We start from the raw sequence: 27,343 nt of genomic DNA on the forward strand, positions 1-27,343 counted from the left end.
AAAATAAAAATCATGTGAGAGAATTTCCAGAATCAAATCAATCAAGTTCTTAATACCTAGCTGTGTATTTCTGTACTTAATAATAACAATATGACCACCTGAAAAACCTTCCTTCCCTCTAAGTATTCAAATGCTGTTCTACAGTATCTCAAACTGTAGTCTGAATGTTGGTTTGGAGCAAGTTACTTAGAATAACTGAGGGAACTTTTTCCCTTTGAAGGTGAAAACAAAGTTGGGGGATGGAAGGGGGGTGTGGACAAGTCCTCACAAGTGGTAGGAAGAAATCTCGTAAGCATCCTGTCTATAAACCTTGATGGTTCCATCACTGATAACACATCAACCTAAATTCATCCAAAATGCAACCATGGAATGGGAAACAGAATTGCAGAAGTGTAACAGGAGCAGAAACAGACAATGCCATGCTGATAAAGTGAAAGGAACCAAGCAAACAAACAAAATAAACGTGGGGAAAATAACAGACCCTTACTATGGAGTCCTACTAAACTCAGGATGTGATAGAGAAATAAGAGGAAAGCTCATTGTTATGAGTTGTAGTAAGAATGTGGTTTAAAGTGGCACTGTGTTCCTTGGAAAAAAGTGTATTTGCACAATATTAGGGAGTTCCATGTCCCATCAGTAAATGAGAAAACATTTTTATAGAAATGTAATATTTTGGAAAAAAAACATAGTACATCTCTTGCTGGGCACAGTGGCACATGCCTGTAATCCCAGTGGCTTGGGAGGCTGTGGCAGGAGGATTGCCAGTCCGAAGCCAGCTTCAGCAAAAAGCAAGGCGCTAAGAAACTCAGTGAGACCCTGTCTCTAAATAAAATACAAAATAGGGCTGGGCATGTGGCTCAGTGGTTGAGTGCCTCTGAGTTTAATCCCTGGTACCCCACCCGACCCCAAAATAGTGCATCTCTTTGTTAAATGCACTGGTGAATTATTTCTTTCACTACAGTTAGTCAGTCTGTAAATATTTCTGAGTAGCACCCACCTACATTCCCACATTATTATTAGATATAAATTACATGATAGTATAGCTCCTTAACCTCTAAATTTTTTTCACCTCTTACACAATCATAGCACATAAGTGATGACTGATTATGTGTGTGCAAATGTTTTATTGCATTTTCCCAAAAGCAACCAATAGGATTTCTTAAAATTTTATGATGATATTAAGTGATCTTATCCTTTAGAATATTTACCCCATCCTGTAGTCCTCCATGTAGAGAATCACATTTCTATATTCTAGCAATTCACTGTGATTTCTAACAGACCAGTGGTATCATTGTATTGTGCACTTTGCCGGACCTTTTTAAAAAATTTATTATTATCATCATTTGGCAAGAGTGAAAGGAGTAGGATTTATATAAGTGAGAAGAAAAGAGAACTTCCACAAGGTGAATGGGGAACTGATAGCAAGTTTTCCACTTAAATAGTCTAGGGGCTTATATACCTTTTGGGTAGGGCAGTGATGAAAATTCATGCTAAAGAGACACTGGAAAAATGTTAAGGCTATTGGCTTGGTCCACAACCCTGCAATGAGCTATGTCCTTTAGTCCCTGAGTTTGAACTTTCCTATAATCTTCATTTGGGTCCAACCCCATGTCCATTTTCCTGCTGTTCCAGAGCAAAGGAGTTGTCTGGGATGTTTGCCAAACCATTTGTGAGACTTTAATAAACGTAGTATACTTGCTGACTACCCCAGAGGTCTGACTAACTGTAGTGAAAGAAATAATTCACCAGTGCAAGAAATTTTCAATTTGAATTTAACACATAGAACGATTTTTAATTTCATAGCAATTGATAGTCCTAAGAGCATAGCTAATTTGGAACTAACAATCTAGTATAAAAGGAAAAATAGTACTTGTATCCAGTAAATGTCTGAAATAAAATAATACTTAAACTTCAATATTTATTCATTTTTTAAAAATTAGAAAACAATTAAGCAAAAATATTATAAAATTACACAGAAATAACCAATATACCTTGGTATATTTCCCTCAGAAAATTTTCTTTCTTTTTTTTAATATCTTTTATTTTATTAATTTATTTTATGTGGTGCTTAAGTTCAAACCCAGTGCCTCATGCATGTGAGGCAAGCGCTGTACCACTAAGCTACAATCCCAGCCCTCCCTCAGCCAATTTTCTATGAATACATAAAATAAAAATGGAATAAGAATATAATAATTGCACTCTACTTACCATCTAACAATATATCACAGTATATTTCTATAGCATTAAATATTCTTCTGCCACATATAAAAGGCTACACAGAAAAAGCATTATGATTATATAAACATTTCTTTAAGCTATTCTCTACCCTACATCTAAGATGATCCCTATGTTTCCTTATTATAAACCATGCTGTGAAATGAATCTTTCTGGAATACTAAAAGTGTTCTAAATATTTAATGGGGTGACAGTAACTATCTTTCAAAATTCATCAAACGCCATACTTGATATCTGTGCATTTCAGAGTAAGTATGTTTATTTACCTCATTTAAAAAAATCTTTATACTTAATTAAATCTTTTGTAAATTAAGATTATTTCCTAAGGATAAATTTCATAGAAAATTTATACTAATTTTAAACTGGGAAATTTATAAACTAAGAAACTTATCCTTTCAAAGGACATGTTTTTAAAATATTTGATATTCACTCATTCATTTGTTCATCCAAAAATACATACTGAGTTTATAACTGGGCTCAAACATTGCCAAATTATTGTATAGAGTAATATAATACTCTCATTAGTAGATCTCTTAAAGTGTGCCAATATTGGGTTTCAAAAATTTTAAAAAATGTTTTTGGGCTGGGGATATAGCACAGTTGGTAGAGTGCTTGCCTGGCATGCACAAGGCCCTGGGTTCAATCCCCAGCAACACACACATACACACACACACACACACACACACACACAAATAGAATAAGGCAGGTGTGGTGGTGCATGCCTATAATCCCAGCGGCTTGGGAGGCTGAGGCAGGAGGATCACCAGTTCAAAGCCAGCCTCAGCAAAAGCAAGGTACTAAGCAACTCAGTGAGACCCTGTCTCTGAATAAAATATAAAATAGGGCTGGGGATGTGGCTTAGTGGACAAGTGCCCCTGAGTTCAATCCCCAGTATCAATAATAATAATAATAATAATAATAATAATAAAAATAAAATGTCTTTCCTCCTCTCAATGGGTACAGTTGAGAGGAAAAGACTTTAGGATTTTTTTCTTTTTGTTCTAAAACATAAATAACATAGATCTCATAATATATTTAAAAAGTTTTTCTTCTCAAATTTAAAAATGATATCTATTATTTTAATCTATGCTTTTAATAAAAAATGATTGGTGAGAATAAAATGTTTTTTTTTTCTGATCGATATGATCAATAAGATAGTTTGCATTTATTTGTCTCTACTATTTCAACTTCTCTCCCTTAGTCCCCCCTCACCTCCCCCTCATCCTTCACCTACTGATCAGAAAAAAACCTTGTTAAATATTTAGGATATTAACGAGCTTTCACACCTTTTAAATACCTTTTCAAAGTTTTTCATCTATCTTTTAGAAATTATGCTTGTAGAATTTTTAATAGCGCATGTATATTTTTATGTATTGTAGTCAAATTTTCATTTGTCATCTTTCTGGTTTTTGTTGTGGGCATCAAACTTCAAACACACTCCCCCCCCAATACAATATAAACATTTGATACTCTTATTCCCTGACACCCACTTTTCCTGATTTGCAGGGCAAATCCACTTAGTAGCCTGAGACATTGCTATGCACACAAGGTTCCTACCTTCGTGAGTAATCCCTTCATTGTTGGTTTGCCCTCGGGCTGCAGGAAAAGTGGGTTAGCAGCTTGGATCCGAAGAACATTCTGTAACACTTTAATCCATTCTTCCAATATGTTGGGAGAATCTGCAGTCAGATAGTATGTGTGTTTTTCAGTGGTCAACTAGAATGGGATGAGAAAGCAGTAGGAAAGGCAACTGTGAAGATTTAGGATTATTAGCATGTCCTTGTCCATTCTTCAAACATCATTTACTTTACATGGAAGCAAACATGCAAAACCTTGGATCTTAGGTTCCAAACAATTATGTATAATACTTAACCACTTTTGAGAATTATAATAATTAAATTTTTGTTGAAATATTTCTACACTTCGGTTTACTTTAAAAGTTTTCATAATATTAAATTTGGGGATCATGATTTTACATTTTCACCCATCCCATTTTTGTTTTTTTCCCTTAAATGTGCCAAGGTGCCTGGTTGTTGAAATGAGGATCAGAATGACTGGAGATGTTGTTAAATACAGAGAAATGAGGAAGTCACCTATAAATAAAACAAGAAGACCTTTGCATACAAGAAGAGAAATTCTTGGAAATAACATGTGATCAGATATTATGAACTCACAATTTTCCAGTCTCAAATTAATCACATTGTAAATTTTCCAAGTATTTCAGAAGTTTACAAATGATTTGTAACAGCCATGCTCTAAGACAAAGGTTTCCCTAATTCTCCCTTCTAAATCTCTAAGTAGTTCTCAGTCCACTGGAAACATTGATAATGTACCTTTCTGGAAAATGTTGTCTTCCACCCTCCGAAGGAGCAAGATGAGAAAATAATGGTTATTGAAAGCATTTCAGGAATAGTGAATTTAAATTGCATATACCAGACTATCTCAAAAGCCTATGTTTTAAATTGAACAGATTTAAGACAAGACTGGCCTTATGTGTAGGTAAAATGGGCAGCTAATACCTCTCTGGTGTGACTAGGAAGGACAGCCCCTCTGTTCACCAACCGTTAAGTTGTTATAAACCATATATGTGTTATAGCAAGTTCATGGAAGAACTGTCATTGTCTAATTCTATACTAAAATACAGATACTCCTGAATTTAATCATATAATGTATTACTAACATCTTCTTGGGAATTCATTTATCAGCTAACCCTTCCTAAAATAGCTTGACATATTAAGAGCTAAAAATACCTGGGACATTAAATTGAGGAAAGAAGAGTGTAAAGAAAGAAAAGGTAAAGAAAGTATAGTGGGAGTTACCCAACAGAAATTTAGCTTACATTACCACATTAACTAAAAAGTCTTACAGTGTTAACATACCTTTGAGGCATCAAACTCCAAAGTGAATAAGAAACAGTTAATAATCCAATCTCCTTTCCACTAGCTTGGATCATTGAGAATTGAATTTTGCATGATATATATATATATTTTTAAAAAAAAGTTTAAAAAGTACCTGAACTGTTTGTTTGTTGTCTCCTCTTAAAATACTGCAGGAAGCACTAAGTTCAATATGGCCCTGGGGTTTTCTAATTACATCACTCTATATGAAAGGAAGAAAACCAAATGAACAAAGATGAATAGTAATAGTCATAATAAGAAATGCTTTGCATCATTAATCACATTACACGAAGAACATTTTAATTTACAGTTTGAGGAATTCAGTTCTGAACAGCAAGGATTTTCTACTCACTGGAGATTTGTAGTAAAGTAATTCTCCACCTTTGAGAACGAACCACCTCCGCTTCCAAGTCTTGACCTTACCACTCATTTTTAGTAAATAGCCAGATTTTTCCAGTGGTTCCTAATTTTAAGAAATTTTTAAAAATTTTAAGTTTCCTTTTGGAAGCTCAAACTGATTCATTAATTTTTTAAAAGTCTGATTCAGGGCTTACATTTTTCCCATTATCACTGGAAGTCGAGCAGGTTTTAGGGAGCTTCTGCTCGGGCTGTAGGCACTCTGTGTCTGCAGAGTAGGCATCGGGGGGAATGGCATAGTCATTTTCAGAAGCCACAGAGGAGACAGACACTCCTGGAAGATCAAGGAAATACATCAAGTCAGCATTTAATACAGGGGAGGTCCAAATGCTGGTTGTGAGAGTTTCTGAATCATAAACCTCCTCATACTACATTTATTCTCATTCCTTTGGCCATTAAAAACTTTTAAAGCTGAAAACAACTAAGGGATAGGGACCATCAAGCAAATTTCTAAGGAAGTCATAGAAATGCAAATAATATTTTGTTGTGATGACAACCTCGGCTAATTATAATAAATAAAATATGTGCAATAGTCTACTATCTTGGCTTTCCCCTCACCTCGCTTCATGGCTCGGGGGCTCCCAGGCCCACTCCGGTTGCGCAAGTCCGACTCTGATGTCTGTGAGCTGGATCTGGAGCCGTCCTCTTCCTCAGAGCCAGAGGAATCGTCCAGGAAAGGGCTGCTACTTATTTGGGTGGCCTTCTAAAGAAAAGCAGAACAGCCTCCCTGTATCCATCTCTAAAGTTATTATTATTATTTTTTTAGACAAAGAATGTTTTATAGGAAGAAGTCATGGAATATGGGGGTTTTTTTTTGAAGGATTACAAGAACATATTTTGCCAGTATGAAAGTCATGTTGTCCAACCTCAAATTCTAATTATCAAGGCATTTGTCAATTATAGAAAACTTCTGAAAACATAAGGTTATCAATATCTGACAGTCCTCATTTTTAATTGGATACTTTTGGCAAGGAAGGGACTCTGGCACTGAAAAAAAAAATCTTTCTAAATTAGGAGTTCCCATTACATCACTAATAATATGTTCCCTTTAAACAATTAACATCCTGGGGTTGTGTGTGTGTGTGTGTGTGTGTGTGTATCACATGAAATTGGATGAAGACCTCTAATGCTCTGAGAATAAATATCTTCTCCAGACTTTTCCTTTTCTTCTTCTTTTTTAATGATAAATTAATGTGAACTTCTAAGACCTTTCTACAAAGGGGGAATCTGTGTAGAATGGAATGGAATCTGGAACTTGAACAGTTTTCCCAATGCATCATGAAGAGAACCATGTGTTTAACAGTAACAAGGATGAGTTACCCCTTTCAAAGTTGTATACACTGGGGTTGTCATATTCTTGTATATCAGAGATGTATAAAGTCCTGATGTGGTATAGGACAGCATGGTGGCAGAATCTGAAACAAAAAAACAATGTCATTTTCTTTTTTAAACAAAAACTTCTAACAAGCACATTGACCTATTTGTTATGAATGGATTAGCATCATTTCCAATTAAAGAGAAATTGGATTAACACATGTGATTATTAATTATGTAGTCTGTTACGAATCATGGCATTTACAGTTTTATAGACACCCCTTTTTTACATGGCTCATTATTTCCTTGTGTATGCTAGTTCCCCAGGGAGACTATAAGTTCTTTGAGAGCAAGAATCGTGGCTTTCATTTCTTCAGCATCTCCATGCGTGCTTAGCTCAGGCTGCACAGAACTAGGTAAGACAACTACCGACTGGCAGACTCGGTGGAAGGACCTATGAAGATGTTCTCTAACTATTCACAACCCTGTTATTGACCTGGTATAAAAGCATCATCATTCTTAAGCCTTTATCAGGCGAATCTAATGTTGAAAGGTTAGAATATGATTTCTTGGTAAGAACAGAAGCTAGTTGAAATGAAACAGAATATCAGTGGTTACCTCTAAGACATGGATAAGTGGTAGAACTGGGAGGACTGATAGAAGAAACTACGGAAAATTTCTCTTTTTATTCCAGATGGTTCTATGTCATTTGGTTTCATTCATTCATTTATAATGGGCATGCATTAACTCTATAATAATTTTAAGAAGGAAGGGAAAGAAGAAGGGAGGAAGGAGAGAAAAGACACAGAGACCAACATTTTTACAACTTTGATTCTGAATGGCTGAAATGCCAGTTTCTCCACTTTAGTCTCTGAAGTATTTCTACATCAGAAGTACTTTCCACATCAGATTTGAATGTTTTGGGATTTCTATATTAAGTAAGATGAATTTTAATTTTAAAACATAAGTCAGCAACCTTTGAAATCATCTTCTCAAAGTTTAAATAATTTGATTTATTTTTAGATAACATTAGACATTTGGGAAGTTGTTGGCTATGAAATAGCAATACAAAATCACAAACTTTAAAAAGAACTTTTTTATTGTGGTAAAAAAGCACATCAAATAAAATTTACCATCTTAATCATTTTTAATATTTATTTTTTAGTTGTAGTTGGACACAATACCTTTAGTTTATTTATTCATTTTTATGTGGTGCTGAGGATTGAACCCAGAGCTTCGCACATGCTTGGCAAACTCGAGCCACAATGTCACCCCCGCCCATCTTAACCATTTTTAAGTGCACTATAGTGTGAAGTATATTCACATTCACTCTAGAACTTCTTCATCTTACAAATCTGAAATTCTAAAACCATCAAACCACAAATCTACTTTCCCCACCCCTCCTAGCCCTTGGTAACCACCATTCCACACTGGCTAACTCCCTAGAGTGAAATCTTACAGTATCCACCTTTCTGCACCTGTCTCATGTGTTTGTATTGCGCTATCAATCACTTAGCATGACATCCTCAAGGCTCACCCATGTTATAGCATGCAAAAGCACTTACTTTTATTAACATTTTCCATACTGAACGCCTCAGACATTCGAATGCCTGATTTGGCTACAGCATAAATTCTGCTTTCCTAATGTAAAGAAAGAGATTTGAATAGGATGTTTAAAAAGAAGAAACGATTACTTTCAATATATATGTTTTTCATTGGTTGTTAAAATTCACTAGAAGACAGAATTATTATAGAACTTAGTACCAATAAAACAGGCCACAGTGAATAGTAATGTAGATATTTGTTACCATCTCTTTGTTACTCCATTATTAGTTCCCAAATTTTTGCTTGATAATTTAAATTCTTTTGAAGATACAGGGAGCAAGTAAGAGAAGTTTATTCATCATTATAGGTAAACACCATCTCTAATAGTCTACCATTTTAGAAAATGGGTAAATTTTTAAAAGGAAAAATCTTGAATGGCCATAATATGAAACAGAAACTATTCACAATCATTGATTACACATAAACACATTCTTTGTTATTCAATCATTCTGGAACATGGTGAAAGAAAGAAAAAAACTTGAAGTCAGAAAGCATAGCTAGAGGAGGATTAAATGCCATCATCTTCTTACTTCAACATACATTTCAATCAAGTAGAAAAATACCTGAGGTCAAGTAATGAAAATTGCAATGGAATTTATAACATTACCTTGTTCTAAAAGTTGGTTATTTTGTTTTCTCCTCTTCTCTAAGAGAGATCTCTAGACTTGCTACCAAAAAGGTTATTAGCCCTGCTCCTGTGAGAAAAAAGACCCCAGGTGGCTGCTAATGCATGGATCACCACATTCTGAATTTTGTAATGCATCTAATTTGGACCCATTTGGCTGGGCCACCATCTAGCGGGCAACCAATGCCTCCTGCAAGTGGCTCAAGAGGAAACTGGCATAAGATCGCTGATCTTTAGGAGCACTTTAGATTGAAGAGCAGCTGACTTAACGAATCTAAGCCAGTTACGGAGACTAACAGCAAAACAGGCAGGTCAGAAAGACAGATAAGGCACTAAACAGGAGACGGGAGGCAGTAAGAGGCCACAGGAGAGTGGGAGAGAGTAGGTAAGCAGGAAGAAAAGTGGAAAGAGAATCACTGCGGATGAGAGGACAGGCTGAGCCGCTGCAGAGAGGGCAAACGGCTGGCACTTCCTTTTAGGGCGTTGACTATCTGAGGGGCTGCTGAATCACAGGTTGTCCTACCAGAGTGACCACTGCATTTTGAATGATATTCAATTCACTAGGGATAGGGATTGCCTTAAAATGAACTCTTACAGAGACAACTAGAACACATCTTTTCCTTGAAGCCTGAAAATACCTGAGAAACAGAAATTAAATCTCAAACTTAGCCAGTCTGTTGAAAGGCTTTTGAAAGGCAATGCTATTCTCCCCATCCCCCCAGGACTGAATGAATAGCTTCAAAGAGGAGGGGATGGGAGAAGGGCAAAAATGTAGTAAAATGGTTTGCCAAATAAAACAAACTTGAAAGACTAACCTAAATGCCTGAAAATCTCCGTGGCAAAATTTCAATTTCTGACTACCTAAAGGGCAACATAACTGGCATTCCAGAGATGACATGCTGTTAATGTCTACTCTTTTGGTGCCATCCAGAATTTAGTAATATACTACAGAATGTTTCACGTGATACCAAAATAAAATGTTCTCTTAGAAGCAAATAAAAGCAGATACATCTCAAGGTGTGGATTTTACTGAGAAAACATGGCTATCCTAATTTGCACATAACTGGGGTGGTTACTAAATTATAAAAGAACATGGCTCCATAAACCAAAAGATCTGACAACCTACATGTTTCTCTGAAGGCAAAAGGTTAAATTGTTCTGCAATTTGTATACGGGGTAAAAATGGGAGTTCATAACCCACTTGAATCAAAGTGTGAAATATGATATATCAAGAACTATGTAATGTTTTGAACAACCAACAATAAAAAAATTAAAAAAAAAAAGCACTTACAGTATCTTAAAAAAAAAAAAAAAAGGTTAAATTGTGCCAATATGTAAGGGCAACTTAAATCTATAAAATAGACCAATTCACTTTGTTTCAAATATAGGAAGAATTTTTTTTTTTCATCTAGCAATACAGATAGCTATTCCTAAGAAGTAGCTCACAATTGACAGGTTAATTACTGTGGTAATGGTCAATGCCTTAATAGAAGAGGATTCAATCCATTCTAGATATGTAGGGAGATGCTTTGGTTAAAGCAATGGATTTAAAAGCTCATGGGGAATAAAATGAAACTTTTCTTGAGCCAGTCAAGTAAACGATTATGTTAAAAAAACTGTTGTCCAATTGGAGTTCAATGTCCTGGTTCAGAATCTACCCAAAAGAATCACAGTTAAAGGAAACCCCTTCTTCCCTATCCTCTGATTTTTTCTTTTATATGAAAGCACTTCTAGTAATTAAATACCTTGATGTCCCTCTACCCATTCAACTTCTCCTTAGCATGCACAGCCAGCAGCTTTCTCCTGAGAAGTAGCTCCCACAGGAACCAAACACCTGCACTATTTCTCCAGATCATCTATTCTTAGCAGGGCACCAACTCACTGGAGGAAACCTGAAATGGTCCAGAGATGCCTGGGCCTGGGTGAATAAGTCTAGTAAATTCCAAAGTCCAGCACTGAAAAGTTTATTTGCCCACCAATTTTCTAAAACTAACTTATCAGTAAATATGGTAACATTTTGATCTCTATCTGCTTGTTTCTCATTTGGTTCAGAACATAAGTGAGGGAAGAAAAGAGGAAATTGAAGCTGGGTGTAGTGGGACATGCCTGTAATTCCAGCTACTTGGGAAGCTGAGGCAGAAGGATCAAAAGTTCAAAGTCATCTTCAGCAATTTAGTGAGGCTTTAGGTTAAGTACTTAGTGAGCCCCTGCTCGAAAAAAACAAAAAAATAAACAAAAAGAGAGAAAGAAGGGGAAATTGTATTTTGAAAACCAGAAATTCCCAGAGCAAAGTTGGGTTTGAAAAGATTCAGAAAGTAAAACGTGAATATGTGCGTTGAGGGGGAAAAAAACCACTATGTATATGATGCACACGGGAATATAATTACCCAAGATGGAAACCGGTGCAGGGGAGGAGTGGGAGGTTTGCCACCCGCAGCCTTCTTTGCTGAGTCACAGGTTTCTTGCTCATCTGGATGAGTAGATTCCATGGAGTCAGAGCAGAACAATCCATCCTCACAACTCGTGTCCATATTCTCTAAAATTTCTGGGCTGTCACCATCAACCAGATCCAGATCGGTTTCCTGAGGTCTCAGGGGTCGTATCATGCTTATAGCATTTCTGTTCGTACCAAACGTCCTGTCAGAACTTAACTGTGGTTGGCTTAGGTGCCTTTTGGTGAGTGCTACACTTATGCTGAAAACATTAGGAATCCTTAACCTTGAGGGTGATAGGTGTGATGAACACACTAACTGTGTTCCTTTTCCAGTGAGTGTGTTAGAATGCTTTGGTGTTAAAGCAGGGGTCAAAATAGGGCTTGGGGTGTTGGTCTCACTTGATGAGGATGAATAATCCAATCGCTGGGATTGAAATTTTTTATTCAATTCATCACTGTCGTGCTCCTTTTTACTTGATTCAGAATTTCCCTTTCCAAGAAGATTATTGTGAGCTTTCCACTGGGCCTCCTGTTGCCAAGAATACAGCTTCTTGTGTTCTGGTCTCTTTACACCAAAAGTTTCTTCTTCAAATACAGAGCTGCTGTCATCAGACGCTGTCAAGTACGCTTCGCTCCCTATCCTGCCACATGGGACACCTTCCTCTGAGGTGTGACTAGAAAGTCTGGACATGCTCCTGGACTTGGACATTTCTTTGTTCTCATCTTCCTCATCAGAACTCCAGTCACTTCCGGGAGCCTCAGAATTCTTGCATACGTTATCATCCATTGCAAAACTTACTCTTGTTTTCCTATTCTGTTCTGAGACACAAGGGGTTTTATGCAAGGTTCTCTGGCCTCTCTCATTTTCTTGAACTGGGTTATCAACAGACTTCTCCAGAATTTCCATTTCTAGAAAAGTATACAATATATTGGTACGCTGCCTTTAATAATAAAAACTTCCCATACATGTAGCTTTATGTAACTATGCTCTGAAGACTAGTAATTTCATATCATATGAATAAGGTTAATTTAAATTACCATTTGTCTTTTTTTAATATCTTTTTTTAAAATAAAAGTTTGAAACCCTAGCTTAATATAAAACATAAAGCCCAGAGGCAGATGTGATGGCACATGTGTATAATCCCAGCTACTTGAGAAGCTAAAGCAGGAGGATCTCAATTTAAAGCCAGTCTGGGCAATTTAGAGAGAGGCTATCTCAAAATAAAATATAAAGGGCTAGGGATGCAGCTCAGAGGCAGGGCATTTGCCTAGCATGCACAAAGCCCTGGGTTTAATCCCCAGTACTACAAATGAACAAAAACAGAGTCTTACAACTCAATATAATTGTATTAAGATTAAATTGGTCTCTACAAAGAATATATTGGGGAACAAACTTGACAGACATAATAAAAAAAGCAAAATGTAATATAGAGCAATTTTGACTACAAAAATAGTCATCCCCCAAAAAACAATGAATACCATGATTTCCATTTTAGAAGCAAAAAAAGATGACCCTCTTTTCCACTAAATTTCAAAATTATCATAAAGTAAATCAAGACATACTAAACACAAAACTATAAGAAATAAACTTGGTGCCCAAACTTCAGTAATGAAATATGTAATATCATGAGGAAAACATATACAGAAAAAGTTTGAAAAAAAAAGTTTGCTTTACTTTGTTTAATCATAACTACAAAATATGTTTTTATAATAATATTCATTGAACATGTCTTTAGATATAGCTTATTTTTATTTATAACTTAATAAAATACACCACGATCTTCATGGACAGTGAATTAAAACTTTAGACTGAAAAGCAGAAAAGGAGCTTTGAAAACATACATATGATCTTCACAGTCAGAGAACCTTAGAGGCTGAACAAACACATCCTGCAAGTTTGCATCAGGTAGTTTGTGGGCCAGAGTTCTGGTACAGACAACCTTGGCTGTGCTCAACTGCTAGACAATGGGAAGGAGATGGAAATGGCTTCTTGAGAAAGCAAAGCAAATTCAAGGAGGGTGAGACAATAAGTAGCTCAGTGGCCTTCTGATTGGAAAAACATGTTGTTTTCAAAATGTCATAACCCAGCAGAGGGACAGCTTGTAAGAGCTGTAATTTTTCTCCTTTGGAAGAAGATAATTGGAACTGAAAGGAGATCAAACCTGGCTAAAATATTTGGAAAAAGCCAACAAAAATGATTGCACTGGGAGAGTCAAAGCCAGCAGCTGCACAACAAAGCAAAATTAAGAGAGGCTGTAAAACACCGGGAGGAATAGAAATCTGCACACAGGACACTGGGTCTAAACATGTAGGCAGATATTTTCCTCTTTGAAGCAGCAAACGGAAAATCAAAGCACTCATTTTATTATTATTTCCTAGTGTTTGTTTGTTTATAAGTTTGCTAGGCCAGAATTAATTTCATGTTTAATATTAGGTAATTTTCAATATTTTCAATAAATAATGAATAAAAATATTCTAATCTGAAACTCAGCTAAACCAAGTACCTTGAGGGGAATATTGTAAACTTTAAAATTTAAGTATTACTTCTGTCTGCTGCAAGGAAAAATGTTAAGATGAGAAAAATCAATTTTTCTTGTGCACCCTGGCTAAAACCCTCAGAAGACAAAATAATCAGATATACAAAGTTCAACGCTATATTGCTCATTGGAAATATTCTTATAAAGCATCAAAGTTATCAGAAAAAAAATTTAGCTGTATTTGAATTAACCATAGTAAATGATTTTTCCTTCTTAAAAAAAAATGCAAAAGTAACTTGCTGTGGTCCATAAATACCTTCTGTCTTTTTTCCTTCTGTGGACTCAGATTCTTTAGAAGATATCTTGCTCATTTCCTCAGATTTCACTACTTGGGGAGGACTCTTTGCTCGGGATAAAAAGCACCCAAACTTCAAATTGCTCAGGCGCTGCCCTTCCAAAAGTTTTGGTGTGGAAACCATGGATGACTTCTTACCTTGAACTTCTAAAAGGTCATTAATCAAAATTAAGATCTGAATTTTTTATGCCAATTTGTTAAACATAAAAAAAGCATATAAAAACTTTAAGACAAATTACTCTTTACATTAGGAAAAAAGTCTCAAGTTTATCATAATTTAGGCACAGTAACACAGGAGCCCCATTGTTAAGCATCATGGGTCTGTTTTTTTGTATTTTGAATATCCAAAATATTTTCTTGACTCCAGAGAGAAAACAAATCCCTTTAAGAGCAGTTGTCAAATAAAAACAAGAAACACAAACTAAAACCTGATTATAAATAACTAGAGCATTACAGTTTCTTAAAAAGTCAAGTATTGTTAAATACTAGTTAATATTGGTTAAAAATTATGTGATAATGCCATTGTCTGAGGTACTGGTTGCCAAAACAACCAAAGGAAATATAGATTACCATTGGTACAAATATCACTTGATCACTGTAATGATTTTTGCTTATCTTAGTTTTCAATAATGAGAAGGCAGCAGATGGAGGGGTTTGCTTCATGGTGATCACAACATAAAGAACCTTAATCACTTTGTTAGGGGAAAAAAAGGGGCAATATAAAATTTAGAAAGTTTGTACAGTAATTCACCTAATCATGGATTTAATTCACCTCTAGGACCTTTAAACTCTTGCTTGTAAGATCAAAATCATGGAGATCCTAGAGAGAAGAGTTTCCAAAAATGAAATTCTTCACTCTGGACAAAGGGATAAGCTAAGTAGCAACTGATAATTAAGCAGTGGATAAGAAAGATATCTTTATATATTATGTTCTTTTAGATGTATCTTTTAATGTTTTTGTGTTGATCATCTCTCACAGAACTAATTCACAATAAGATTGTAATGGTTGCATACTTTTGATCCTCTGTATCCATGGATTTCATATCTGTGGACTCAATATACTGTAGATAAAAAAATATTCTGAACAAAGACTGCCTCTGTAGTGAACATGTATAGATGTTTTTCTTATTATTCCTTAAACAATACAGTATAACTAATATTTACAAACATTTATATTGTATTAGGTATTATAAGCAATCCAGAAATGATTAAAATTATAGAAGGAGGTGCATAGACTATATGTAAATACTGTGCCATTTTAAATAAGGGACTTGAGCATTCTCAGATTCCAGTATCTACAGGGATCCTAGGATCAATCCATTATGGATACTGAGGGACAAATGTACATGCATATATATTTTTTAAATACCACCTTATATTTAGCATATATTTTTTCTCCACTCCAAGCCTAGTTTCCAATGATCAGTATCTCTTAGTCTATAAAATCTAAGAGGCGGCCAATGAAGACAAAAAATTTCAAGTCAAGAATATCAGAGCTTGTGCAATGGCACAAGCCTGTAATCCCAGTGACTTAGGAGGCTGAGGTAGGAGGATCAGAAGTTCAAAGTCAGCCTTAGCAGCTCAGCGAGGTCCTGTCTCTAAAGAAAATATAGAAAAATATAAAAAAGAGGCTGGGGATATGGCTCAATGGTTAAGGGTCCCTGTGTTCAATCCCTGGTACTAAAAAATAAAAATAAAAATCGGAAAAAACAACAATTTTTAGTGGGCCTAGTATGTTCAATCTATTTCAATAAGGGTAAATGTCACACAAATCTGAAACTTTAATTCTAAATATGGAACTACAGATCAGCCATGGAGGCACTTTTTTTTTTTTGTCATACAAGTAGAGAAAATTATACCAAGTAGGTATTAATATACAATAACAAAATGCCCTGTAATCAATAAGTCTATATATTCCTACATGAAATCAGAAGGCACTATTATAATTGCAATTTTACTAATGTAAAAAAATGTTCTGGAGATACAATAGTTATTAAGCAGTAAGGCATTAAAGCTCTCTTCAAAGCCCATGTTCTTCCTACCATACCAATATTTTCCCAGTGCATTTTGTGAGACCCAGAGGATGCAAAAAGAGGCATGGAAAAGGCCAAGTTTGCAGAATTCTGGACCATCATCATCCAACACTGCTTTTACCTTTTTTACCTGCTCAAATTCTACATAATTTTCCTCCTTTTAAGGATTCCATTGCTAAACAAAGTTTTAAAACCTCTATACTAGGTCATGTAGTATAAGCATAAATCATACTACACCTTGCTGGATTCACCTCTTTTTCAACCTGATGTGCAATTGAGTGACTTTCACTAGAATAGTGTACTAAGAAAATCTCAATCAATGATAGTGACACTACGCAACCTTTGGTTTTAAAGTTAAAAGCAAGTAACCCCATGTATTGGAAAATCCAAAGAATTTATTCACATCATCAAATTCTGCTCAAAACACTCAGGTTGTAAGAATTTCAATCACTGTTGAAAACTAGGATACAAAGCAAAATTGAAAATAACAACTGATTTTTAAAGCAAATATACCTGAAATGAAATTTTCAAATTAGTTTATACTTTTCAGGTTGTTCACTAATGTCTAGCTGTGCTGTTCAATATGGTGATTTAAATCAATTCAAATTAAGTAAAATTTAAAATTCAGTTCTTCAGTCACAAGAGTCATACTTCATGATTAATGAAAGTTCTTTAATCTCAATAGTTATATGTGGCTAGTGGTCATCATATTGGACAGCACAAGTAAAGAATATTTCTTTAATCACAGAAAGTTCTATTAAAAAGTGCTGATTTATAGCTCAAAAGACGAAATATGTGGTCTAACCATTTACCAATTTTTACATTATGAAAAGTTACTTTTTATTTATTTTTTAGTTTTAAGTGGACACAATATCTTTATTTTACATTTATGTGGTGCTGACTATCGAACTCAGTGCCTCAAGCATTCTAGGCGAGCACTCCACCACTGAGCCACAACCCCAGTCCGAAAAGTTACTTTTGAGCCTATAAAATATTGTTATGAATTATCTGAAGAGTAGCCAATATTCATTTGGATTTAATATTTGTAAATAGTCAAAAGTTGTAAAGAGCTCTGGAGGTTAATGTCATTTTCAGGGACACATATCAAGCCAAGGAGCTTTCTCCAAAGTCCTCCATGCAAATACAGGTGTACCATGTCCATGATTCCTTAATCCCCACTAAAAAAGACTTTTCTTTCAGAGGCCAGAGTATTCTTGGCCTTTTGAAGTACATACCCCTAATACAAATATTTATAATCTACTATCTGGATTCATAGGTCTTCTGTGTTCTTCCAAGAAAACCAGGAGATAGAGTATGACATGGGTTGGAAGGACCAAAACACCATCATTATTGGTATACACTGTCCATAATCCCTGACATCCTGGGCTAATATAATAAATAATACTTTCAGTAAGTTCAACTCCATGCAACTTACTATGGGGACAAATTAAATGCCTTTTAGAATAGAAAAAGGCAAAATTACTAGCTGTCCATGTTTTTTTAACCTATGTAGTAACAAGTTTGGTAAACTTGTATATCATCACCTTCCACATTTAGGGCCAACATTCACTTGGCTACATTCACTTGAGTTCTGGTTTGTTTGGAAATTCCTTCATTTCATGAAAATAATTCCTAATACTATAATTATAATAAAATCTTTAAATCATAAGTAAAAAATAGTAAATCCTATATAGCCAAATAAATCCAACTAGGCTATCTTGTTGAAAATGTTTATACCTTGTAGTTTTGACTGTAGTGCTTTTATCTCTTCAGTTTGGTTTTGGTTGATCAAACGAAGATTCTGATTCTCCAATTCCAGCTAAAACAACACAGTGATATTCTCTTACATAGGAATAACATTTCTAAAGCATGCTATAAATAATTATATTTAGAAAACATTGAAGTGTCATTACTCCAAAATGCAGTAAAATAAAATGACATGCAAATATATGTATTTATCATCATAGGCTATCAAACTAGATAATTATGGCACCAATGTTAATTTTTCCACAACTGAGAGTTTTGCAACTTTTCAACCCCTAAGTTTTTTTTTTTTTTTTTGGTACTGGGGATTGAACTCAGGATCACTCAACCACTGAGCCACATCCCCAGCCCTATTTTGTATTTTATTTAGAGACAGAATCTCACTGAGTTGCTTAGCACCTCGCCTTTGCTGAGGGTGGCTTTGAACTCTTGATCCTCCTGCCTCAGCTTCAAGAGCTATTGGGATTACAGGTATGTGCCACTGTGCCTGGCCCCCCTAAGCTTTTTCCACTGTAAAATTATTTGAAACCAAACTATTTCAGTATTTAATCTGTACTTCAGATACCAAACATATTAATTTTATAATATATACAGATATGCTCTATAATTATTTAAAATTAACTAATTAGAACTAAAATTAAGTAATTAGAGTGAGACTATTTACACTGATCATCAGGTGTCTATCAATTGTTTAATTTTTGAAATACAATGGATGTTAAAATAAAAGCTACCTATCTCAGGTTTACCCAAAGAGAGCAGCACCATCAACTGATTTGAATTTTTTGTTTCACTCAGATGATTGTATATTCTGATTGTTTACCTACTAAAAAAAAGAATAAAGTAAAAGAAAAGAAAAGAAAAAATATAGTAACAAATACCTCATTTAACTTAACTGTTACCCATTCTTTGATCTTAGCTGCTTTCTCTTCTATTATTTTAGCTTCTTGGATTCTTATTTGTTTCTGAAATAACATTTGCAATTTGTTTAATTCAAACATAAACTCAGTGGTCCAGAAATGTTACCTGATAATATGCAAGACAAATCCACTTAAAACCTGTCTCAGATTTAGGACATCTACCTGCAAATTATCAGATTTTTAAAAGAGAAAAGTTATCCAGCAAATACAATAAGAATCCACAGAGATAGATGCAAACATTGCTAGTTTTAATAACTGTTCTTCCCGTTCTTTGAATGATCAACACACTGAAGTCAATACATTGAATATATCAATAAAATAAACATTTCTGGAACAGTAGAACAGGGTCAACCAGGTAGGTTAGGGAGAGGAGACTAAAAATCTGCTAGCATGGCTAGATCGCCCTCAAGCATTAATTTAAAAAAGACCCAGGAAAAATATACACTGAAAAAGTCTAGTTCACCAACCTTAAAATCTGGTTATGATCACAAAACTACCGGGAATATGGTTATTATGTAAATTACAATGGGCGGGGACTGGAGGTTGGTATAAAGAGGCAAACCACTAACAAAGAAATACTAATCCCCAGAGAAATAAAAAAAATGCTGAAAATAAACAACAATTTAATGTACATAACAAAATAATGTCATAATGGTCATATTTAAATTACATTAAATGACTACTTAAGTAAATGACCCTAACACAATTTTTGTAATAAAAATCTAAAATAAACTTCTGTACTTGATCTCAATAGTAGTGGTTTAAAACAGTGTATACATTTCTAAGCAGAAGGATTAGTGTCAAACATAAATATATAAAATACAATGTTCTATAAATATTTCCAACACTGTAACAATCTAAAACAAAATTGATTACAAACATTTTAGGGACATAATGCCTGCTGATAACTAAGTATTTCCTACTTAAACTGTACACATAAATTCTAAAGTCTGAATGTGAAAGAACACTGTCCCGTCTAAAAAGTGCCAGATCTTGCCTGGACTCACCCTGGACTTAAAGCAAATGCCATTTTACCTTAACCTTTCACCAGCACATGTGATACAATCCTGTGGGTTGACTTAAGTAAGATTTTTCCTCCACATTTAGAAATTTAGACTCCTTTTAATCTTTGTGTTTATGCACAAATGAGTACACACATTTATAAGTCTTTGATGATTAAAATTTTCCTACCTGCTCTTCAAATTGCAGTTCCAAATTTTGAATGATGTCATCTTTTTCCTGTAGTAGAGACTCCAGGTCTTGACATTTTTTATATAACCTTGTCTCTGATTCACTGGTTTGAATATTAGCTGCTTTTAATTTCTGTTCCATAACTTGTACCTAAATTGAGAGAATAAAATGTTAAAATTAAAATTAAATTAAATTTATCATAATATGAAACTTAGAATTTTACTATAAAATTATATAGATTCCTAAAAGGTATCATAATAAAATGAAAATATGAAACAGGAATTGTTAATGTATTTAAAAGTTACAAATTATAAAGACTATTCTGTCAGGCAGTTGTACTTTTGGGGTACATAAGGATACACAGGAGATGATGTGAATATTGCTATAACATAACGTATATGCTTACTAGAGCAGTGACAATACACAAAAGTGTTTATATAGAAGCAGCAAGTTTCTAGCCCTCATTTTTTTTCATATTCTAAACAAGGTAGGAATATAAATTAAAAATGTGAGCAGTGAGATAAAACTCAAACCAGATGACCTGGTATAACACATTTTGGGGGAAAACTGAAACTTAGATGAAAAAGAAATGCTCAGTGGAAAAGAAAAGAGAAACTTTGAGCCCTCAAATGACAAAATCATTTAAAAAATTTAAAAAAACAAGAATAATAGGTAGGAAAAGGCACTTAGTGAGGGCTTATTGATTCATTCACTTCACCATTGCTCATTGAATACCTGGCAAGTGCCAAGCCTATTTCAGTACCTGAAAAGGAATCATAAAACAGACCCAAATATCTTGCATGGAAATTACATTCTAATGGTAAAGAGGGATAAAAAATAGTAATAAGTAGGTAAAAATCATACAGTAAGTCAAAGAGTTGGTAAGATTAACAGGTATGAGGCTGGAGGGTGGGAAGTGCTTCAATTTTAACATCTAAGAGATTGGCCCTGATTGGATTTTCTACAAAACACATTCAGAAGTATGACGTCTTAGGACACGTCTGCAAACCTGATTGTTGCTGGCCATATGGATTATATAAGTCTATCTAATTCATAGGGAAGTTTCAATTTTACTGATACCACTTTGTAGCTGTTTCTTTTATTTTACCTTTCTGTGAATCACAGACCTATTCCTTGATTGGAAGTCTCACCAGACTTTATAAGGTCTAAAAAAGGGAGGTGTTAAGGATAGCAAGAAAGAAAATAAAGAATTGAGGACTGTACTAAAGAGTTTTATTCATATATTCCAAATAGCTAAGAATGTAATTTTAGCAATAAAGTGAAAGCATTTGAGAAATTAATTATCTCTGAAAATTCAAAATGAATCCTTACTCAATGTTCAAAGTATTTGACTAATTAGATGTTTCAGGTGAAAGGTGTAAAGGTTGGTTTGATTTTATTCTTATAACTGTGAATACCAAGTTTCATCTGAGGATTCACAGTATAAATGCCAATTCAATTTAGATGCCAAATTATTCTACTTAAATACTACCCACATGGTTAGAAACTATGAAAATAAAAGCAGATTAAAAAATAGGAGGAAAAACATATTCTAGTATTCAAATGATAATTTCAATTATCTTTAATTTAGATTCTTTAACATAATAGAGTGGGTTTTCTGCTTGAGCTGAAGGATTAAGATTTGTATCAAAGACAAAGGTCCATGTCATGATCAACAGCCCAAGCAGGACAAGAAAAACCAAGAGTCAATATGAAGATGCATTTCCAGCTGTACATAGGGTACTCTGGAGCAAGGAGAGAAGAGTACAGCCAAGTCCAAAATGGTTGTTCTCCTCTGAGGACATAATAATAGAAGATGAACTTCAAGAAAAACCTAAGTAATTGAATAAGAACAGAAATAAATATTACCAGACCCTCAGCTATAGTCTCCTTTTATTATATCTGAGCAAGCCACCCTCCAGACATTGGGTCATCACATAAAATTTCCCTATTATTACTGGCAAGTGCCAAACCTATTTCAGTCTAGGTTCTGGACAATGATGACTAGGATTTGATAATTGAATTCACTTTACAATGAATGCTGCAGAGCTCCTTGGATCCATCTTTTAAAAAAAATTTTTATTTGTTCTTTTTGTATATACATGAAGTAGAGTATATTTTGACATATTATGTATACACATATTATAACATTCAAATTAGCATCCCATTTTTGTGATTGTACATGATGTGAAGTTACACTGGTCATGTATTCATACATGAACATGGGAAAGTTATGTCTGATTCATTTCTACTGTCTTTCCTAATCATATCCCCTCTCCCTTCCTTTCATTCCCCTTTGTCTAATCCATTGAACTCTTGGATGCATCTTTGCTATCTAAACTTTTTAGTTTGGTTGTTACTTTTAGAAAAATAACTTTCCCAGGCAAGAAAAATATTGGGAAATGTGCAAAATTTCTTAGGGAAAGAGATCACAAAATAGTTACAGGCAACCCACTTCCCAATTGGTCCTGTTATGACCAAGTTTCACAGGATTCACCAGCCTTCCTTGGTAATTAGTATGAACAAGAAGTCTACAGTAAAGCTAAGAAGCTTTCAGAAAAAATAAGCAGCCTTTTAAAATATCCTCCCACGGCATATGGAAAATAGCCAAGTTCTTTTTCCATTCATTTAACCTGAACCATATAAGAATTTTAACTATTCAGAGACTGACCAAAAACAAACACCTATGAATTCAAATGGGTTTAAGTAAATTCTTGAAATCACCTATACATGTATGCCCTTCAGTATGGAATGTTTCATATTTCTAATACTTTCCTCCTTTATTTCTAGGCATGCCTCTGGCTGCATCCACTCAGCACACTCCTTAATCAGTTCCCTGCAAACCTTCTTGTCGTGAGATTACCTAAGTCCCTATTCAGCAAAAGGTTAATTCAACAAACTCTGGAGTTCTCAGATCCTGTACATTCTGAAGAACCAGCCCACAACTGGCTTTTGGGAGACAACCTCTAAGCCACTGGGATGGCTTCACTGGTAAGACTGCTCTTCTATACCTGAGGTCTTGGGTGACAACAGAAAGCTGGTGTTAATAATGTGATCGATGGTGAAAACCTATTTTGGTTTACCTGGGACCATAGGCCACACTTTACCAGTATTATCTCTGACAGGGAACAAAGGGATGGAGAGACTAAAAATCTGAGTAACAAAGGTTTTCTGGGAGGAGGGGCTGCTTGTTGCCTTTCTACCCATTGGTTAAACACTAATCAGTGCCTAGGAAAATCTGCATTAAGATAAAAAGGTCTCTAAAAGAATGTGGTATGGAGGGAAATGGGGAGCTGACCACTCCCCTTAATTCCAGTTCTTGGGAGAGAATCTGAAGAGTGACCTTGGTTGTAAAGCAAAGGGATGTACTCCTAAAAACATCTGAGTATCATGTGCAGTAGACATGCAACCTATTCTATATATCTCCCCAGCTTGTAGGCACAGGACCACCCTTCACTATATCTCAACTTGCCACTGCCAAGGAGTGAGTAATAAAATGCCCCAAAACCTCTCCACATTCTCTCTTTGGGTTTTTTTGGTAAACAGTATTCTGGGGCCTCCGAAGCCCTGGGGCTGAACACTGCCTCGCAAGACTACTCCTTAAGTAGTTCTGGGTTGGTTTATGCATACTGTTTTCAAAATTCACAAGCGACCATAAAGATATATTACAGTATTAAATACAAGGGTCACCAAGATTTATCTAGCAAATGTGCAATCTTTTCTTCTGCAGACAACTTAATTAATGCTTATAGAAATAATGCCATTCATTAATAAATAAAGAGAAAAATGTATGAAGCTAAAGTATAGAGTTGAGCTGGCTTCTGCTTTTAGTCAAGAAACATTCCCTTTGGGTTAATATAAACACAATCATTTAAGTTTTAGGTTCAATGAAAAGATAAGCTGAATTCAAGGAACATAAACATTAGATAGGCCAAGAGGAAAGTGTTAAAGATAGCTAAGGATTCAGTTACTGTAACTTAACACAAAGGCCAAAAAGGTGACATAATCAGTGTATGAGAGTTCATCTGCTCTCTGTTTATATTTCTTGTCAATTTTTTAGATCCATTGAGGTATTTACAGAAAAAAATCTTTCTGAAGCATAAATAAAATAGTCATTGAATAAATTTAGAGTGTTGTGACAAAGAGGAATATCCAAATATTTTGCTAGCTTACAGAAATTATGAGAGATTTGCAATTCTTCTCTATCCTTTCAATTTAAGGCAGTATGTCTAACATAACCAATCATGGTTTGCTCTTGCTTAAACATGTACAGCCTAGAATTAAATGACTCTTTACCTGATACCTTCAAGGACAACTTCAAATAAGTTCTTCCTATTAAACTTATTAAGGTTAGTGGCTATGAACTGCCCTGATTGACTACATGCTTTGATTCCCTTGCCCTAGGTTGAGAATATGAGGTTCTTGTTTCTTTCTTTTTTTTTTAAAGAAACTCCACTAGATCTAGTACATTTGAGAGGAAAAATTAATTTAAAATCACATAAAAATTACTTAAGTTTATTTTCGAGAAATAAATTTGCCACACATATAAATTTAGAATTTCCAATTTAAAAAAGGCCAGACAAAACAATTCTCAATTACTTTCTCTTTTTTTCCCCTATAATGTGAGCAATCAAAAAGAAAAAGGAAAGCAAGGGAAAGATGGGGTGGAACAAAGACACAGAGACAGCCATGAGTGTGGAGATCAAGAAAATGCCACTAGGAAAGGTCAAAGTCAGAAAGTAGAAGAGAGGGAGACATGAAAGAGAAATAGACAAACTGACAAATGTTTACTGCAACTGTAGGGCTAAACAGGAATGTACATACATGGCCCACTCCACGGTTACAGAAAGAGATAAAGGCATTTTACAGAGAGTAAACTTTACTCATAGAGTTTGAGTGCCCTTTAATGATTTTGCTATTATTGTCTCATTCTACTATAAGTGTGGATATCAGTAATCAATACCGTCAACTAAAGAATATTTACAAAAAGGGACAGCATAGATCTTTACCCTTGTACTTTTAGCCTAATAGTGTTACCACCACCACCATCTGTTGAGGGCTGAAGGCATGCCAGGCACTTTCCTTAAATTAGCTTCAATCTTCATAATAGCTAACACTTACACAGCACTTCTATGTGCCAGGAAGCATTCCGAGTACTTTACTCATAGCAACCTATTCAATTTCCATAAAATTCTGGGACAGGCATAGATTGTACAACACTTTACAGAGAGGAAGCTGAGGCCCAAGTCAAATAAGGGGTAAGAGATGGAGGAAGATTTTGAACCAGGCAGTTTGGCTCCAGAGCCTTTGCTCTTAATCACCATGTTATAAACCTTTACACAACACAGAGGCTATCAGCTCTGCCAACATGAGTTAGCTCTTTTTTTATGAGTGACAAAACAAAGAATCAAATTAAGAAACTTTTCCAGTCAAATAAGTGGTAGAATTTGGATTTAAACACAGTTAACAATTTAAGTCTATCCCCTAAGCAGAGAACATAAATTATCTTTATTTTTCTTTGTATGGAATTTACTTTGACAACCTCTGGCCCCTATATCCCTCCCTTTTCTTCATTCCTCTTAAAAAAACAGAAAGAACGAGAAAAAGAAAGAAAGAAAACACTGGACTTTAATTCCATGTGTTTAGAAAATCATCATGTACAAATGGGAATAACGTACTCTAGAAACACTGTAGAAAGTTAGAAATTAAACATGAAATCTGCCTAATCCATGTCTTTATGGGGAGCATTTACCATTGTCTTGGACTGGCTTTCTTTTATATTATAGTCTACATTCATCTTCTCCTATCTTGGTAGGAGAAATGGGGAAGTAAGAACAATCTGTTGATTTTGCTAGGCAGGGATCATTATTAGATGTCAAAAGATAAGGTCTAAACAAGACAGATCAAAATGATGGAAATGGGATGTTTTGTGTATACATATTTGTTAAGCCAATGAGGAGAATTTACAGTTGCATTCTTTTCAACATTAACTTGGCCATAATGGCTAAAAGTAAAAGTACAACGATGCCAAATGTTGGAAAAAGGTGGAGCAACCGGAATTCTCATACACTGCCTGTAGAAGTACAACCTGGCACATTCACTTTGAGAAACTATTTGCTAACACCCATTAAAGATCTGTCAACTTATAACCCAGCAATTCTACTCCTAGGTGTATACCCAACAGAACTAAAAACATACATCCACCAAATATAAGTCTTCATAAGAGCCCCAAGCTGAAAAGGAACCATATGGTTAAAAGTGAGATATAGTCACAATAAAATACTATTCAGCAATAATAAAACTACTGATACATATCAACATGAGTGACTTTCATAGACACAATGTTGAGTGAAAGAAGTCAGTTTAGGGTGGGAGATACAGTTTAGTAGTAGGGCACTTGGCTAGCATGTGCAAGGGCCTGGGTTTGATCCACAGCATCACAGAGAAAGAAAAATAGGGGGTGAGGAAGGGAGGGGGGAGAGAGGAAGGAAGGAAAAGAAAAGAAGAAGACCAAAAGTACTAATATCAAGAACAGCCAAACTAACCCATGTGAATACTGGTTACCTTGGTAAACAGGGTTGCTACCTGAGGAAAAAAAAAAACAAGAGAATGGGATGATAAAATGCTCTATAACTTGATCTAACGGTAGGGTGCTTTGTTATATCAATTATGTCTTAATTTCTAAAAAGCAACAGCCGTAAAGAAGATGTAGTAATTTTTACAATGGAATTTTATTCAACACTAAAAATAAATGAGCTATCAAGCCATAAAAACTTGGAGGAACCTGAATGTATATTACTAAGTGAAAAAAGTTAATATGAACAGACTGTTTGCTTTATGGTTCGTTAGACATATGACATATATGACATTCTGGAAAAGGCAAAACTGTGGAGAAGATTAAAAAGATCAGTGATTTCTAGGGACTTGGGAGCAGGGACAGATGATTAGGTTGAAATGTAGGAGAATTTTAGGCAGTGAAACTATTCCATATAATAATATCATGGTGAATAAATATCATACATTTGTCAAAACACTGCATGAACACTAATATAAACTATGAACTTTGGATGATAATGATG

At 34.9% G+C, this 27,343-nt stretch overlaps 1 protein-coding gene across 6 annotated transcripts in view; it reads right to left on the minus strand.

The window, feature by feature from the left end:
* Plekhh2 (pleckstrin homology, MyTH4 and FERM domain containing H2) overlaps positions 1-27,343 on the minus strand; it is a 109,929-nt gene that overhangs the window by 45,881 nt on the left and 36,705 nt on the right. For 4 of the 6 annotated variants that reach the window (XR_007348094.1, XM_048804463.1, XM_048804460.1 and 1 more), the window contains exons 4-15: positions 20,265-20,414; positions 19,035-19,118; positions 18,130-18,211; positions 14,321-14,506; positions 11,481-12,436; positions 8,429-8,504; positions 6,870-6,964; positions 6,108-6,252; positions 5,687-5,823; positions 5,485-5,595; positions 5,248-5,334; positions 3,793-3,951 (exon numbers count right to left, since the gene is read on the minus strand). Coding sequence is in view for 5 of the 6 variants with exons in the window: in XM_048804463.1 (XP_048660420.1) it covers positions 3,793-3,951; positions 5,248-5,334; positions 5,485-5,595; positions 5,687-5,823; positions 6,108-6,252; positions 6,870-6,964; positions 8,429-8,504; positions 11,481-12,436; positions 14,321-14,506; positions 18,130-18,211; positions 19,035-19,118; positions 20,265-20,414 (2,268 nt within the window). In the remaining variant the exon portion in view is untranslated. The remainder of the gene's footprint in view (positions 1-3,792; positions 3,952-5,247; positions 5,335-5,484; positions 5,596-5,686; positions 5,824-6,107; positions 6,253-6,869; positions 6,965-8,428; positions 8,505-11,480; positions 12,437-14,320; positions 14,507-18,129; positions 18,212-19,034; positions 19,119-20,264; positions 20,415-27,343) is intronic. The other 2 variants (XM_048804462.1, XM_048804465.1) reach the window with 2 other exon arrangements.

This window comes from Marmota marmota, unplaced genomic scaffold, assembly GCF_001458135.2.
Source record: "Marmota marmota marmota unplaced genomic scaffold, marMar, whole genome shotgun sequence".
Lineage (NCBI taxonomy): Eukaryota > Metazoa > Chordata > Mammalia > Rodentia > Sciuridae > Marmota > Marmota marmota.